This window comes from Rana temporaria, chromosome 8 (assembly GCF_905171775.1).
Source record: "Rana temporaria chromosome 8, aRanTem1.1, whole genome shotgun sequence".
Taxonomy (NCBI): Eukaryota; Metazoa; Chordata; class Amphibia; order Anura; family Ranidae; genus Rana; species Rana temporaria.
In genome coordinates, this window is record NC_053496.1 from 64897146 (window position 1) to 64913626 (window position 16481).

Genomic DNA, 16481 nt, shown 5'->3' on the forward strand with positions numbered 1-16481 from the left:
TTTCGGGAGTTCCCCCTCCTCACTTTCAAACGTCAAGACTTCCAGGCGACCCTCAAAAGCAGGCATCACTTCTGTCCGCCCTAGAGCGACTCCTATCTCAAGGAGTGATTATGGAAGTACCAGCAGGGGAGCAAGGACAAGGGTTTTACTCAAACCTCTTCATTGTCCCGAAGCCAAACGGCGACGTCAGGCCTATACTGGACCTAAAGTCATTAAACCGCTTTTTAAGAGTCCGGTCCTTTCGAATGGAGTCCATTCGTTCGGTGGTGGCCGCCCTCCAAGGAAGGGAGTTCTTGGCCGATATAAAGGACGCATACCTGCACGTTCCGATATTCCCAGGTCATTACAAGTATCTGCGTTTTGCCCTAAACTATCGGCATTTTCAGTTCGTGGCTCTTCCGTTCGGACTAGCCACGGCCCCTCGGGTTTTTACGAAAATCCTGGCCCCCGTGTTAGCCATCCTAAGGGAACAGGGCATTCTGATCATGGCCTACTTAGACGATCTTCTGGTAGTCGACCACTCAGCGGCCGGCTTAAATCGGGCAGTGTTGCTAGCAGTAAACTGCCTAGAGTCCCTGGGTTGGGTTCTAAACCGGGGCAAATCAGCCCTACAGCCCACAAGAAGGTTGGAGTATCTAGGTCTGATTTTAGATACAAGACGACAACGGATCTTCCTGCCCCAGTCCAGAGTGGACTCGATAAGGGAGTTAATCCACTTAGTCCTAAGCAGCACAAGGCCATCTATACGCCTCTGCATGCGCCTGTTGGGAAAGCTAGTGGCCACCTTCGAGGCAGTACCCTATGCCCAGATCCATTCTCGGAGGCTACAGAGAGCGATTCTCACGGCCTGGGACAAAAGACTCCAGGCCTTGGATCTTCCCATTTCCCTTCCCTATGCGGTAAGGCAGAGTCTGTTGGTGGCTAGTCACAAAAAATCTTCTGAAAGGAAGATCGTTCAGTCCCCCCTCATGGAGGATAGTAACCTCGGATGCCAGCCTATCAGGCTGGGGTGCAGTCCTAGACGATTTAACCCTACAGGGGAAATGGTCAAGGGCAGAATCAGCCCTACCCATAAATGTCTTAGAGATCCGAGCAGCTCGGTTGGCTCTTTTGGGCTGGACGGAGGTTCTGCAGGGCTCCCCAGTAAGGGTACAATCCGACAATGCCACTGCCGTAGCTTATATAAACCACCAGGGTGGCACCAGGAGTCAGGCAGCCCAGAGGGAGGTAGATCGGATCTTTTTATGGGCAGAAGCCCATGTCCCCTGCATCTCAGCTATCTTTATCCCCGGGGTGGACAATTGGCAAGCGGACTTTCTCAGCCGCCAACAGATGTCCCCAGGGGAGTGGTCCCTCCACCCCGAAGTGTTCCAGGACATTTGCCGGAAGTGGGGTACCCCGGAGGTGGACGTTATGGCGTCCAGATTCAATGCCAAAGTAGCAAAGTTTGTCTCCCGAACGAGGGATCCATTGGCCTGCGGCACGGATGCCTTGGTGTGCCCTTGGCATCAGTTTGCGCTAAGCTATGCCTTCCCTCCAATACGGATGCTACCCGGTCTTCTTCACAGAATTCAAAGGGAACGCAAGCCAGCGATTCTAGTGGCCCCAGCGTGGCCCCGAAGACCTTGGTACTCCTTGATAAAAAGGATGACCGTAGAGGAGCCTTGGGTCCTCCCTCTACGTCCGGACCTCCTCTCACAAGGGCCATTCCACCACCCTGCCTTACAGGCCCTAAATTTAACGGCCTGGCGGCTGAGTCCCTGATTCTCAGAAACAGAGGCCTTTCAGGGCAGGTCGTTTCCACCCTTATAAACGCAAGAAAACCAGTTTCCAGGTTAATATACTATAGGGTGTGGAAGGCCTATATTACCTGGTGTGAAACCAGGAAATGGGATCCCCGCAAATATACTATTGGGAGAATCCTGGAGTTTTTACAGTTGGGAGTGGAAAAAGGTTTGGCGGTCGGCACAATCAAGGGGCAGGTGTCTGCCTTGTCGGTCTTCTTCCAGAGATCGTTGGCTGCCCATTCCTTAATGAAATCCTTTTTACAAGGTGTTATTCGGGTGAATCCCCCGATTAAAGCTCCCCTGTATCCTTGGGATCTAAATTTGGTTCTATCGGTCTTGCAAAGGCAGCCTTTTGAGCCCTTGTCCGCGATCCCTTTGGTCCTTTTGACTAGGAAACTAGTGTTTCTGGTGGCCATGGCATCCGCCAGAAGAGTGTCGGAGTTGGCAGCCTTGTCATGTAAGGCACCTTATTTATTAATGCATAAGGACAGGGTCGTTTTGCGGCCACTTCCGTCCTTCCTGCCTAAGGTGATATCGAATTTTCACCTTAATCAAGATGTGATTCTTCCATCATTTTTTCCAAAACCTTCTTCTAAGGAAGAGAGGGTACTACATTCCTTGGATGTAGTTAGAGCTGTAAAGATTTACTTGGAAGCTACAGCCCAGATTCGTAAGACGGACGTCTTATTCATTCTGCCGGAAGGGCCCAAGAAGGGCCAGGCAGCGTCTAAGGCCACTATTTCTAAGTGGGTTAGGCAGACGATTATACAGGCCTATGGCCTGAAGGGGAAGAGTCCACCCTTGTCGGTTAAGGCTCATTCCACTAGAGCTATGAGTGCCTCTTGGGCAGCGTATCACCAGGTCTCTATGGCCCAGGTCTGCAGGGCAGCAACCTGGTCATCTGTCCACACATTTGCAAAATTTTATCAAATGGACGTTAGGAGGAACGCTGATTCAGCTTTTGGGCAGGCGGTACTACGGGCCGCAGTTTAATCTCCTCTTGTCCGGTGGCACCTCCTGTTTGGGTTTTTCTGGTTGTCTCCCTCCCCTCATGGAGCATTGCTTGGGGACATCCCATATGTAATGGCTATGCTGCTCTGTGTCCCGTGATGTACGATAAAGAAAAAGGGATTTTTAATAACAGCTTACCTGTAAAATCCTTTTCTTGTAGTACATCACGGGACACAGAGCTCCCACCCCTCTTATGGGGAATTTTGGGATGCATATTGCTTGCTACAAAACTGAGGTACTCCCACTATGGGTGGGGGTTATATAGGGAGGGAACTTCCTGTCGGAGAGTGCCAGTGTCCATCACCTGAAGGTACACTATATAACCCATATGTAATGGCTATGCTGCTCTGTGTCCCGTGATGTACTACAAGAAAAGGATTTTACAGGTAAGCTGTTATTAAAAATCCCTTTTTTCCTTCTCAGTCAGGACACCCTCAGAAGGACACAGGATCGGCCATCCACCAGTATTCACATCATATATGCATGTAGTACATGGGTGACACGCAACCGTAAAAATATAATTGCGCAAAATCTTTCATTTAAAATTGCCCAAAAAACGGTAATGACCCACATGTTTCTTAAAGATGCCTGGTTAGTGACAAAATGCCTATAAACAGGACATGGGTGATTTTCGCTCAGTGGAACGCAATTCAGTGGCCAGCCCTACTGATTGTCTCCTGCCCGATAGCCCTCAATTTATAATTCAAAGGAGCCTGGTGGAAAATGTGTTAAAGGAACAGTGCCTACATCCAATCAGATGCAATTGTGTGGGTATTTTTGAGAGCCGGTAGGCCAGCAGTCAAAATAAAACGACCACAACAGAAGATATGTCTATCTGTGCTGTGAATAGAGAAATCTTTATTTAATTTTTTTTTCATTCAGCCTGTAGGCTGTATGATCAGTTTTAGATATGTATATGACTTCGAGCTTTCAGATACCCTGTAAGCAAAGATGTTACAGTGCTGAGATTCTGAAGATACAAGAACAATCTACTCTAATCTACTATTTTTCCTTATCACTGCCAAATGATGAATAATGTCCCTGTTTGGAATTCTTTGGCAAAACGTCACATTGAAAAATGTAATTTTTTTTTCTTGTTTGTTTCTTTTTGCAGTGTTTTACAGTGGAGAAGCTGGGCAGACGACCTCTTATAATTGGTGGATTTAGTTTCATGGGATTTTGTTGTGCTGGTATAACTTTGGCTCTAGTATTTCAGGTAGGCAATTTTTTTTTTAAAGTTTTATAAAAATCATCATTCCTGCATTTATGGTGTGAATTCCAGCAAAAGCACTCAAGCATAGAGGCAACATCCAACAGTTCTCAGGCTTCAGCATTGTGGTGGAGCCATACATAGATATTCAAACAGAACAACTGACTTGCATGCTTAGGCTATGGAGAAGGGCATAGGAAGCCCTATACTAATGGGACCTGATTCTAATTTTGGTCCCCCCTAGGCCTACAATTTTGGATCATCCCCTTCCTTCCTCAACCACCACAATTAGAGTTGGTGAATACTTGCTGTCCATAATATCACATTAACATAATAGAATGTCATAGGTGCCCAAGTTGCACTGAGGCTAGGGATGGATGAGCTTTAAAAGAGAGTGCCCATTCTGCATCAGTACATCTGCAGCTAATAAGATAAGTAGAGCCAATTGTCATCCTACCCTGCTAACCGAAGTTTTGATCCAGTATATAGACAAAGGATGGTTAGGACTGTATATACACAGTTCAGTCTTCCAGTATGGTCCTCCACTGCAGGACCCTCAACAGGACATATTTTATTTTCATTAATCTTCCAGAATGGTTGAGTACATAGCACTAGCTCAAAGATTAGTCCAGCTGGTTCTTCTGATAGAAGATCTGACAAAAAAGGCTGTTATGGAAACTTGTGGACCGGAATTGAGACATTAAACAAAATTCCCACTGTGCAACGATTAGGAATCATTATTTAACTCAAATCACAAAAAATAGGCAACACTCCAAGCCAAACCTTAAAAATGTTATTGAGGTAACGATCTCAAGCGAAAAGATGAAGTTGAAAACCATGTTCCACCAAACACTTTAATTTTGACCTTTTTGAGATGGTAACTTCAAAACATTATTGAAGTTTGGCTTTTTTTTTGGTCTTTGAACTATGATACAGTAAGTAAGTGATTAGTTTACCTGCTCAGAGGAAATCTACAAAATATCTCTTGGTGAAGGCTAAGGGCAGGTTTGAGAAATCCTTTTTAACGCATAGTTTAGATTCTATGCTTTTTATAAGAACTGATTTTGTTGTAACCTGCACTGATTGGGGAATGACAGTTTGACTATGGCTGCAGCTGAGAAATTCAGCTATATCTTTCTTTGTATACTTCATTACTTGAAGGCAATGATCCTCTTGATGATAATAGGTGACGTGTTCAATTTCACTTTCAGGCAAGAATCGCTTGGATGCGGTATGTTAGTGTGGTTTGTGTGATTGGAATCATAGCGGGTTTCTGCATAGGTCCCGGTAAGTGCATGTTTCTTGGGGTATATTCGCAAAGTTAATTTTGTTTTATAAGATAAATTCAGACAGAAAGCATGGTAAATGGACCACTGGTCAGCCATCTGGATCAAATGGGGATCTTTTTTTGAAGGCCATCGCAGATTAAAGGACAAGAATCCAACAGCTTGGCTTCACCATCATAATCACAAACTTTATTGGCTTTTTAAAATCATGCCTAATGTAGTATTTTATTTTGTTAGTAGGTTGCTGACCTCACATGGGAATTTTCACCCTATAAACCCCACAAACCTTAAAGGGGTTGTAAAGGTAAATTTGTTTCCTAAATGGCTTCCTTTACCTTAGTGCAGTCCTCCTTCACTTGCCTCATCCTTCGATTTTTGCTTTTATATGTCCTTATTTCTTCTGAGAAATCCTCACTTCCTGTTCTTCTGTCTGTAACTCCACACAGTAATGCAAGGCTTTCTCCCTGGTGTGGAGTGTCGTGCTGCTCGCCCCCTCCCTTGGACTACATGAGAGTCAGGACGCCCACTAACACACAGCTCCTTTCTCTATCTGCAACATAGAGACCGTCCTGACTCTCCTGTATTCCAGGGGAGGGGTTGAGCACGACACTCCACACCAGGGAGAAAGCCTTGCCTTACTGTGTGGAGTTAGACAGAAGAACAGGAAGTGAGGATTTCTCAGAATAAAAATGGAAATTTAAAAACACAATTGAAGGATGAGGCAAGTGAAGGAGGACTGCACTAAGGTAAAGGAAGCTATTTAGGAAAAACATTTTTTACCTTTACAATCCCTTTACACGTAGGATCTCTATTGAATCTGATTTACTGAATGTCATCGATGAGTTGGGGAGCCCAGGTTAAAAACTTTAGAGCGTGGGCTGTCTGTTGGGGATTCTGCAGTGCTTGATATCAATGAACTGATAATTCCTTTAAAAAAAACATTTACCTGCTTAAAATCTGCAGTGTGAAGCGGACATGTGCAATGCAAAAACGGTGTCTGCTGCTCTGAATTACTGGTTGAGTAGATTGTTCCTGCTCTGCTGTACTCAATTGTTCGGTTTAAATACAGCATGCAGTGCAAAATAAAAAATAAATATAATTGCTGTTCTAGGAAGAAGAGATCCTCTTGAGGTAGACATCCAATCAGTGCAGGCATTATTTGTTCAGATCCTGTTAAACGGTGTAAAAATCTTGCTCTTTCTTTATCTCTGCATTTAACTTCAGAATTCAGATTTTTTCCTGTGTTTCATGGGGGTAATATTAAGCCACAGAGACTAATACACTTTTATTTGTTGCTTTCAGTATACAGTTGTAATCCTGCAAGAAAATATTAAAGGGGTTGTAAAGGTTCGTTTGTTTGTTTTTTCTAAATAGGTTCCTTTCAGCTAGTGCATTGTTGGTTTCACCTTTTTCCTTCGATTTACCTTCTAAATGTTTTTTTTTCTTTGTCTGAATTTCTCACTTCCTGTACCTCCTCAGTAAGCTTGCCCCATCATCCGAGCCGTTCTGGCTGGGGGTTAGTCAGCGTGCTCGCCCCCCTCCCTTGGGACTACATCCCTGCGGGGAGACACAGGGAAATCAAAGGAAAAGGTAAGTGAACCAACAATGCACTAGCTTAAAGGAACCTATTAAGAAAATAAAAAACGAACCTTTACAACCCCTTTAAGCTCACTAATTGGTATTCCTGATACATAGTTTGGCCAGTGGACATAAAGTAATGATTCACATGGCTCTGCTTGCTTTCCTTATTACCTTTTATCTCTGACATAGGTTTCTATATAAATATTTAACTGTTCTTTTCTTTAGAGAAATATGGAAGCTGCCATTGTTAAAAAAAAAAAAAAAAAACACCTGAAATGCTAGTTGTATGGCTTTTATGCTGACCTTCTGGCTTCAGCACTTTGAGTCCTTAACCTGGAGGTAGTATGCGAATCAGGAAAGTCAGTCCAAAAGTGTAAGTTGGGGCAAAAATTCAATTTTTTTTTTCTCTTACATAATCATACAGAAAATATAGATTTCCCAGAATTCCGATGTGCCCCCAGTGTCCTGTTTGGAGCTAACAAGACCATGCCTTTGCTAGGCTAAACGCTCAAGCAGTGTATGTAGCCATGCTTTCTGTGCAACAATAGCCCACCTACCCCCCACTTCTCTCTGTCCCCTTCCATATGCATACATTGATTTATTTCACAGTAATGTTGCTGCCTTGACTCTCAGCATATGTAATTCTGGGGGCATGGCTGCATCAATAAAAACAAAGCTCTCACCAGCTTCCTCTGAATTTTACAAACTTTTTGATGCACAGGGATAATAAAAGTTTTTCCTTTCTACATTATCAGGACACAAGAGAAAATGCTGAGACATGCTCTAAAGTGGGAGAGGTTGGTTTGGGGGGCATAAGGGTGTAATGTTTGGACCTACCGCTAAAATTAAAAACCCATATCTGTATACTTTTTTTTTTTTTCTGGATTAGTGACAAAGTATTAAAGTCAGAGGGTCAGCATAACGCTTGAGCAGCTAGCATGAACAGAAAATGTAAACGGCAGCTTCCAAGACTTTTTCTAAAAAACATTTAGAAGGGAAATCAAAGGAAAAGGTATGTGAACGAACAATGCACTAGCTTAAAGTGGAGGTTCACCCTCAAAAAAAATTCTGACATCACATGGAGTCGAGCCATCCTACCGACAGAATGCCGGTGTGTTTTTTTTTTTTTTCTCAGCACATACCTCGTTATCACGATTTTCACCCCCTGGCAATCCCGCGGGACTGGGCGTTCCCAAGCACTGCCTGTGATTGACAGGCTTTCGAACGGCGCATACTGCGTGTCACAGGTTGCCGACAGAACTCGAACGTCGGTGCGCAACGTAGAGCCGCACCGATGTTCGGGTTTTTCCGGCAACCTGTGATGCGCAGTATGCGCTGTTCGGAAGCCTGTCAATCGCAGGCAGTGCTTGGGAACGCCCAGTCCCGCGGGATTGCCAGGGGGTGAAAATCGCGAGGTATGTGCTGAGAAAAAAAAAAAAACACCGGCATTCTGTCGGTAGGATGGCTCGACTCCATGTGATGTCAAACATTTTTTTGAGGGTGAACCTCCATTTAAAAAAAAAACATTTAGAAAATAAAAAACAAACCATTACAACCCCTTTAATTATACTATTAATACAAAAATACATTTCTGCACAAACCTACCTAGAGCCTGATGTTTTAAGGCAGCCTAACTAGGAAAGAGTTAAAGCTGTATTTAGATTCTTTGCAGAGTCTATCTTAAAATGATGGATGAAGACTGGGGTGGTTTATCCCATTGATATATTAACTGTGCCTCCAACAAATCTATAATTCATTTTCAGCTAAGAATTTATTCAGTGTAATTACATCTTTAATTAGGATTTTTATGGCTCATTGTTCATAAACAATGATGAATATGACTTTAAAGCATCCAGGATTAAGAAAAAAACTACATCAACACCATTCCACAGTCTCCATGTTATGCATGAATTTTTCTGCATTAAGAGTCCTATATGTGGCATGATGTTGAAATAATGAACTGGTATCTAAGCTTGCTTTGGAAACACATTAAACTAATTACGACAACAATGGGCTGCCAGTGGAAGATGTTCTATTAGCGTTGGTCTATAATCAGATGGTGCTCTAGGATTTGATTAAAATGCTAAGACTTGTCATTCCTGCGGAAGCACTAACTGCACAAAACGGACATGGGCATTTATATTGGTTGGCTTCTCATGGGCAATATTGTCAATCTCAATTTGTATGGTAAAGGGTCAATACAAGCAGGAAATATATTTCTGTTTTGAATAAATGCAAGTGTCCTGCGTTGCCCTCTATCTGTGTATACCTCTTGAGGTTGCCCATGTTGAACTGTCTGTTATAGTTGCAGTTGCTGGCTCTGCTTCTGCTCATCTTCAAAATCTGCACGTTTTCAGTTTCCAATATAATAGATTAAAATGGCAACAGTGGGAATCCCCTTGTAAAGAATGCTATAGAAAAGGAAGTCTGGAAACTCAAGTATAGAAATCTGAATTCTCAAGAAATATGAAAAACTGTTAAAGCCAAGCTTGAAAACCTTAATGCAAATATATTCCTCAATAGCCATAGAAAATCAAATCAAATCTTCAAAAAATCTATAACTACCGGTAATTGACCTTTTGTATATGGTGTTTTTTTTTGGTTACTTGAATTTTCTTATTGTACCACAATTTAACCCTAATAAAGTTTGTAAACAAGAAAATTAATTAGAAATCCACTTTATGTGCACCAAACGTCTTTGCAACACCCAGATATTAACATATGAGAGCAGCAGTGATATAATAACTGTGCTGAATATAGTTGTGTAGACAGCAGAGCCATGGAGACCCAGCAGGCCCACCCATTAGACAGCCTACTGATTTACATAAACAGGCCCTGCTTCCTACTTTGCATTCTTATGGTTGGTTTGCATTAGTTTCTTCTCATAATGCAAGCCTGAGGATGTACTTCCTGTGTGGACTACACCTTATCAGTTATCATGGATGGTTGAAAAAGGGCCAACTCGATTGCAAAACTCCCTCTAGTGGAAAATGTTTAATACTCTATATTTTATAAAAATTGCAAAAATATGGAAGTGAAAGATACACCAAAAACTGGTCGCCTTTCCGCGGGCCACTGTAGTTCAGATATAATATTCACGTTTAAGTCATGGAGGCTATAGTTATGGCGTCTTTGAATGGACTAGCTGGGTGAAAAGGGCGGGCATGATTTGGGCATTTTTCATTAATGCCTGTCACTGCTCAGTCAGATGTATCAACCCCCTGATCCCGTAGAACATTGATAGGGGAGGTGGGGGGAACCCGCAGCACAAGGGACGCATCACGCCGATTGTAAATAATGTCCCTTGTTTTAATTTTAACTACATTTAGGCTTTAAGGTTACTGCAACAATAGCTCATAATGGGGGCACAAGAGATATGATGTTAACTTTTTAAGTGAGACCAGTAGAGGGCACAAAGGGTTTCCATCCGTAGGCCCTACTGATGTAAATCAAGCTCTGATGATATAATAGAAGTAAAAGGAAACAATTCTACAGTTTGAGATCATAGATTTTTGCCTACTTCCCATCCATTCATTTTAGGCCAGTTTTAGTTTAGATTTTTAGGTTTTTGAGGATTATACCATTTGTTTTTTAAATAAGAATACATTCTTTATTTTACAAATAAACATTTAATCTAAATCCAAATGATTCTCAGTCACTGCTCCACCGACTCATTAAAACCTTTTAAAATAGCCAGTTTCTTTCAGTCATGTGTCAGCAACGATACAATGCTAAATATGGAAAAGGTGCCACAGCACAGCTTTACTGACGTAAATTTGTAAAGTAAAACTAAAGGAACAACTTATTTTTTCTTTCATTTTGGCTAAAGTAAGGTGGGTTATAATCCTGTTTGTTATTTTTCTATGTCTCATTGAGAAGATTTCCCTTCAATTCTTGTCCCAATGTCAAAATCGGAAATGATAGGAAATCCCTCCAAAGTGAGGGGAATCCTTGGTTGGCACTAGAACCAGTGTCCCCATTGGAAGATTTTTTCATCTAGCCCTGTTTTGGTGACGAACCAAAATTTGGGATTTATTTTCGCTATCGAGGATACAGCTGTCACCAGGACACGTATAAAAGGGTAAGCTCCTTAATGGTGGCACAGACGACAATAAAAACCTGATGGGTGTTCTAATCCCCCTGCTCCACTCCAAGATTTGCCTTTAGTTGTACTTTAATCTAAGCCTGACCCTAATTGGGAAAATACATAGAAAATGAATATACATTCTGTCTATGTGGATGTACACCTCTCAGCATTAAAACAAAGTGGTGTCCATTTATGTATTTTACAGTCATGTAACAAGGAAAGCAAGCTACATGTAAATTGTGCTCCATGTAAATTGTTGACTTTTTTAACATGTTTAAATGGGCATGTGTAGCGCATGTGTACTTATCAGTACAGGTGCTATGTTAAATTTAGTAGGATGAGAGACTTATTTGCTCTCACCTGTGTTTGATTTATCTAAATTCGGCTGTCGCCAGCCCTGAACTGTTCTCTGGGTCATTCTGTTCTCCAGAGATGCCGTTTCATCTCTGGACAGTAGGTGGCGCCAGAGGGGTCCAGGCGGAGCCGCTTCTCCCCAGCAGCCAATTAGAGGAGTATTTCTGTGGCGGAGGCCATTGCTCGGGGTTCTTCGTGGGTTCCTGGTTCCAGGTGCGGCACCCACCTTTAGGGTGTGCGCACATCACGGGCCCCGGCGATATGGCATACCAGGCCGGGGCGCATGTGCTACGCGGAGTTCCTGACTCTGGGCCCTCATGGCCCGGAGCATCTGATGCTGTACAGGGGCCCCAGTGACTTACTGGGTCCCCCACCTCTATTGAGAAGATCCCAAGCGAGTTGTGCTGTTCGGTGGGGAGTCGGTCTGAGGTGAACCCGGAGGCAGGTGATCCAACAGGGCTTGAACGAACCATCAGGCATCTGGGTACCGGACACTGACAGGTTGTATGCGGCAAACTATCAGTTGGTGACCCCAAGTGATACACTGGGATGATTCGCTCTATTATCCAAACTTTCAAGCACTAGGCCTGTGGCAGAGGTCTCATCCTAAAATCTTAATTCTATTAGAGCCAAGTCTGTGGCAGAGACTTGTTCCTTCCCAGAAGTTCTAAGTGACGCTCTGGCTGCCAGGCCTGTGAGAGGTCTGTCTATCCATAACCTGGGTCTGCGAAGTTTATTCTTCTTTCACCATCCTATGCTGTCTACCTCAAGTTGACTGTTGGTCGTGTTGGACCAGAAATAAAGCATTGAAAAACATCAACCAACTGTCTGGACATTCCGTCACTGCTCTCACAACCATCATCGCCCCTAGACACATCACAGAGGTAACTTAAATACGCCGATCCCAAATCTAACCAGTGGCTCCTCCGGGGGTAGCGCTACAGGCAAATCTTAGATCTTGATTTAATGCAGATTTGGCTAAACTGGCACCACAACCCAACCATACCATACCCAGACTTGAGTTATGTGGCACAGTATTGAAAGTAGAGTTGGAGGAACTCACTGACTGTAAATTAGATGCTATCAGGTTCTACAAACGGTAAAGTGGTGTTAGGTTACACATGCAATACGAAGAAAAGATTCTATGTATATGTGGCAAATCGGGTGGAAAGGATCGGGAAGTCTACTCAATCAAAACAATGGCACTACGTGCCCACAGACCAGAACTGTGCAGATATTGCAGCACATCACATCTACAGGATACGTCATGGCTCACAGGACCAACATTCCCAACACGGGTAGCGGGTATACCATCAACCCTAATTAATGACTTTGATCTTGTATATCCCAAAAGAGACCTTGAAGTAAGGCCCCAAGTGTCTGTCTTACTTGCCAATGTACAGCCCGGAAATGTATTTGGTTCTCATCATTTTAATTGCGTCTCAAGGTGGACGGCTCTCCTGCGAGCAATGGCGCACCTTAGACACATAGCCATCTCCTCCTGCCAAACGCTTGGTGAGAAAACAACCAGGTCAAAGTAAAAATTGTCAGACAAGGGACTGTGAAAATCTTTACAAGGCCATTACAGAAACCATCCTATTTAATGGCCAAAGCGGATTATAACAAAGAAAGCGATTGAACGCCCATTCTGGGAATCTTCAAAGACATTGGTTGCCATAGTAACCTTTTAATTCTCTAGTAGAGAGAATGGATTGGTCCACTCTCCCCGTCTAAATTCATTAGTTATTCCCTGTTCCTTTTCCTGTTTAGCCCAGCCCCCTGTTCTGTTTTTACCTCCTTCCTGGATAAGCATTCCACATAGATAACATTACAACATCTACAAACTCTCTGCTGTTTTACAAATAATGTTAAGAAAGTTAAAGGACTTTGTGTTATGCTTTGATAGGAAGGCAAGTTAAGCAATCTGGCCTTATTCACATCCTTGCATATGACACTGGGGTTGCAAAATAGGAACGTAATTTTCAGTGTGTGGGTCTACACTTCGGGCTTGCCACAGCTCCCAGGGTGTTCACAAAGGTCCTAGCACCAGTACTGGGTATTTTAAGGGCCCAAGGGATCTTGGTGCTCGGGTATCTGCTAAACCTCCTGTATAAAGATCACTCACTACAGGCTCTAGAACAGAGCATAACATACATATCATCATAAATGCCTAAAAGTCAACCTTGAGACCAGCTCAAAGTCTAAGTATTTAGGTGTGATCCTAGATATGGTCCAAGCAAGGGTATTTTTGCCACCCGTAAGGATCTGTGCCCTAACGGATCAGGTGCGTCCCATAAGGGCACCAAACAACCCTTCACTCGTCTTTGTTTGAGTCTTCTAGGGAGAATGATGTCCTCCGAGGCAGTGCCCTATGCTCAGTTCCATTCCAGGCCTATACAACAAGATGTATCATTGGCTTGGAACAGAAGAGAACAATCTCTGGGTTATAAAATCTTATCTCCTTGGGCATGCTTAAGCCTAAACTGGTGGTTGCAGGAACAGAACCTGTAAAAGGGAAGATCCTTCCTCCCGGTAACTTGGAGAGTATTGACTACAGATGCCAGTCTCTCAGGCTGGGGAGCGACCCTAGCGGGGGTCATAGCTAAGGGGAAATGGTCAAAAACAGATCCTGCCCATCAATGTCCTGGAATTGCGGGCAGTACTTCTGGCCCTACAGTTCCGGGATGGTGGAGCTTCAGGACTGCCCTATCAGAGTTCAGTCCAACAATGCCACTGCACTGGCCTATATAAACCACCAAGGCAGTACCAGGAGTCATTCAGCTTTGAAGGAGGTTAACCACATACAAGCCTGGGAAAAGGGACATGTGCCGATTTCTATCAGCAGTCCATATCTTGGGAGTAGAGAACTGGAAGGCATATTATATCGGCCGCCAGCAGATCTGCCCAGGGGAATGGTCCCTACACCCAGGGGTGTTCCAGGAATTTTGAAAGACTTGGGGATAACCAGAGGTCGACCTATTGACATTCAGATTCAACAACAAGTTACAGCAGTTTGTGTCCCGAACAAGGGATAATCTGCCAATCGGAGCAGATGCTCTGGTAGTTCCATGGAGCCAGTAATTCCTGGTTTATGCTTTCTCTCCGATCCCTCTCCTTCCACATTTTTGTCGCGTGGATTCGGAGAGAGGGGTTCCAGTCATTCTGGTGGCACCAGCCTGGCCCAGAAGGCCCTGGTTCCTGGAGATTGTAAGACTGACAATGGACAGTCCATAGGCGCTTCCACGTCGCCCTGATCTATTGTCTCAAGGTCCAATATTCCACCCCAATTTACAGTCTCTAAATTTGACGGCATGGCTATTTGAAGCCAGGGTGTTGAAGGATCTTGGCATCTCGAGACCAGTGGCATCTACACTAGTGAATGCTAGAAAAGCTGTCACTAGGAAGATCTATCATAAGCTCTGAAAGACGTATTGCTGTGAAGCCAGAAAATGTCATCCTCGGAAATATGTGATTGGCAGAATTCTCTTTTTTTCTACAGCCTTTTAGTACAATCCGAGGTCAGATTTTGGCCCTGTCAGTATTCTGACAGGGTAGTTTCCCCCCATTAGGTCACCTATGTGTCCTTGGGACTTGAACCTATCAAGGAAATTCCATTAGACTTGCTGTCACGCAAGCTAGCCTTCCTGATGTCCATCACCTTGGCTAGAAGGGTGTCAGAGTTGGTGGCCCTTTCGTGCAGAGAACCACACTTGATCCTTCACCAGAACAGGGTCATGTTATGACGGAGTGGTACTCTTTTCCATCCCTCATGTTACGACCTGTTCCAACCTTTTTGACAAAAGTGGTGTTGGCCTTTCATTTAAATCGTGACATTATTTTGCAGCCTTTTTTCTCTCTGCATCGCTTGGCGGAAGAGAGAGAACTGCATTCTTTGGACGTTGTCCGGGCAGTCAAAGTTTATTTGTCTAGATCTGCGGAGATCCAAAGATCAGATTCCTTTTTTGTTTTACCCAAAAGTATCCAAGAAGGGGCAGGCAGCATCCAAAGCTTCCATTGCCAATTGTCCGTCAACTGGTCATTTTAGGCCTGTGGTCTGAAACGTAAGGCACCTCCCTTTTTAAGGTGAGGGCTCATTCTAGAAGGGGTGTAGGAACCTCCTGGACTTTTCACCATCAAGTATCTGTTGCTAAGATTTGTAAGGCTGCTACCTGGTCTTCAGTGCATACGTTCACAATATTTTATCAAGTAGATCTTTGAGCAGTCGATGATTCTGCTTTTTAGCCGCAGTGGTGTACTGCGGGTTGCCATATTGTATAAGGGCTGATGGCTATTGTTTGGCAGGATGTCTCCCTCCCCTTAAGGCTATTGCTCTGGGATGTCCCAGTAGGTAATGAATATTGGTCTAGCTCTGTGTCCCATGATGTATGAAAAAGAAAATAGGATTTTTTTTTCATCAAACTTGCCTGTAAAATCCTTTTTTCTTTGAGGACAGAGATCCCTCCCCTTTTTTTGAGGATTCAGTGCTTTCTACAAAACTGAAGTACTTCCTATATGAGAGGATCACTTCCTGCCTAAAGACCTTTGGTCTACCAGTGTCCGTTCACCTGGAGATGAAGTATAACCCAGTAGGTAATGAATATTAGCCTAACTCTGTGTCCTATGATGTACTCAAAGAAAAGGATTTTACAGGCAAGTATGATGAAACAATCCTATTTTTTCTTGTGGTTTTAATTCAAGTGTATCACTTTTTGAATGAAGATCTAAAATTTGCCTGTTTAAATATGTTGAAAAATTTCAGTTTCCATTTTTCACATGACACTGTATAGAATTGTGTATGTGTATATTATTCAAGTAAAACAAATGTTGTACTTGAATAGTGTTTGAACTTGCCTGGGTTTCCATTTCTATAGTACACTATAAATTGAGGGTGTCTGCCATCTCCTGGCCAGTACAAACTATGCTCTGTATTTATAAGCATGCAGAAGACTAATTAGTACTCTACTATAGGAATTCAATATAAACTTTTAAACCCAGAAGACTGGGACATATTTACTGAGTGTCAAATCATTGGTTCTGCAATCTTTCACTCCTCATTTATCCATTGGTTGTTTTTATATATACTGTTCAAATTGCTTATTGTGTGTGTAGAGAGATAATAAATAAATATATAGGGCCAGATTCACAAAAGAGATACGACGGCGTAT

General features: G+C 43.3%; 1 protein-coding gene across 1 annotated transcript in view; it reads left to right on the forward strand.

Moving 5' to 3' along the window:
* LOC120947013 (solute carrier family 2, facilitated glucose transporter member 9-like) overlaps nucleotides 1-16481 on the forward strand; it is an 88168-nt gene that overhangs the window by 63146 nt on the left and 8541 nt on the right. Inside the window, exons 9-10 of the mRNA XM_040361924.1 lie at nucleotides 3913-4014; nucleotides 5220-5295. Coding sequence (XP_040217858.1) covers nucleotides 3913-4014; nucleotides 5220-5295 — 178 coding nt within the window. The remainder of the gene's footprint in view (nucleotides 1-3912; nucleotides 4015-5219; nucleotides 5296-16481) is intronic.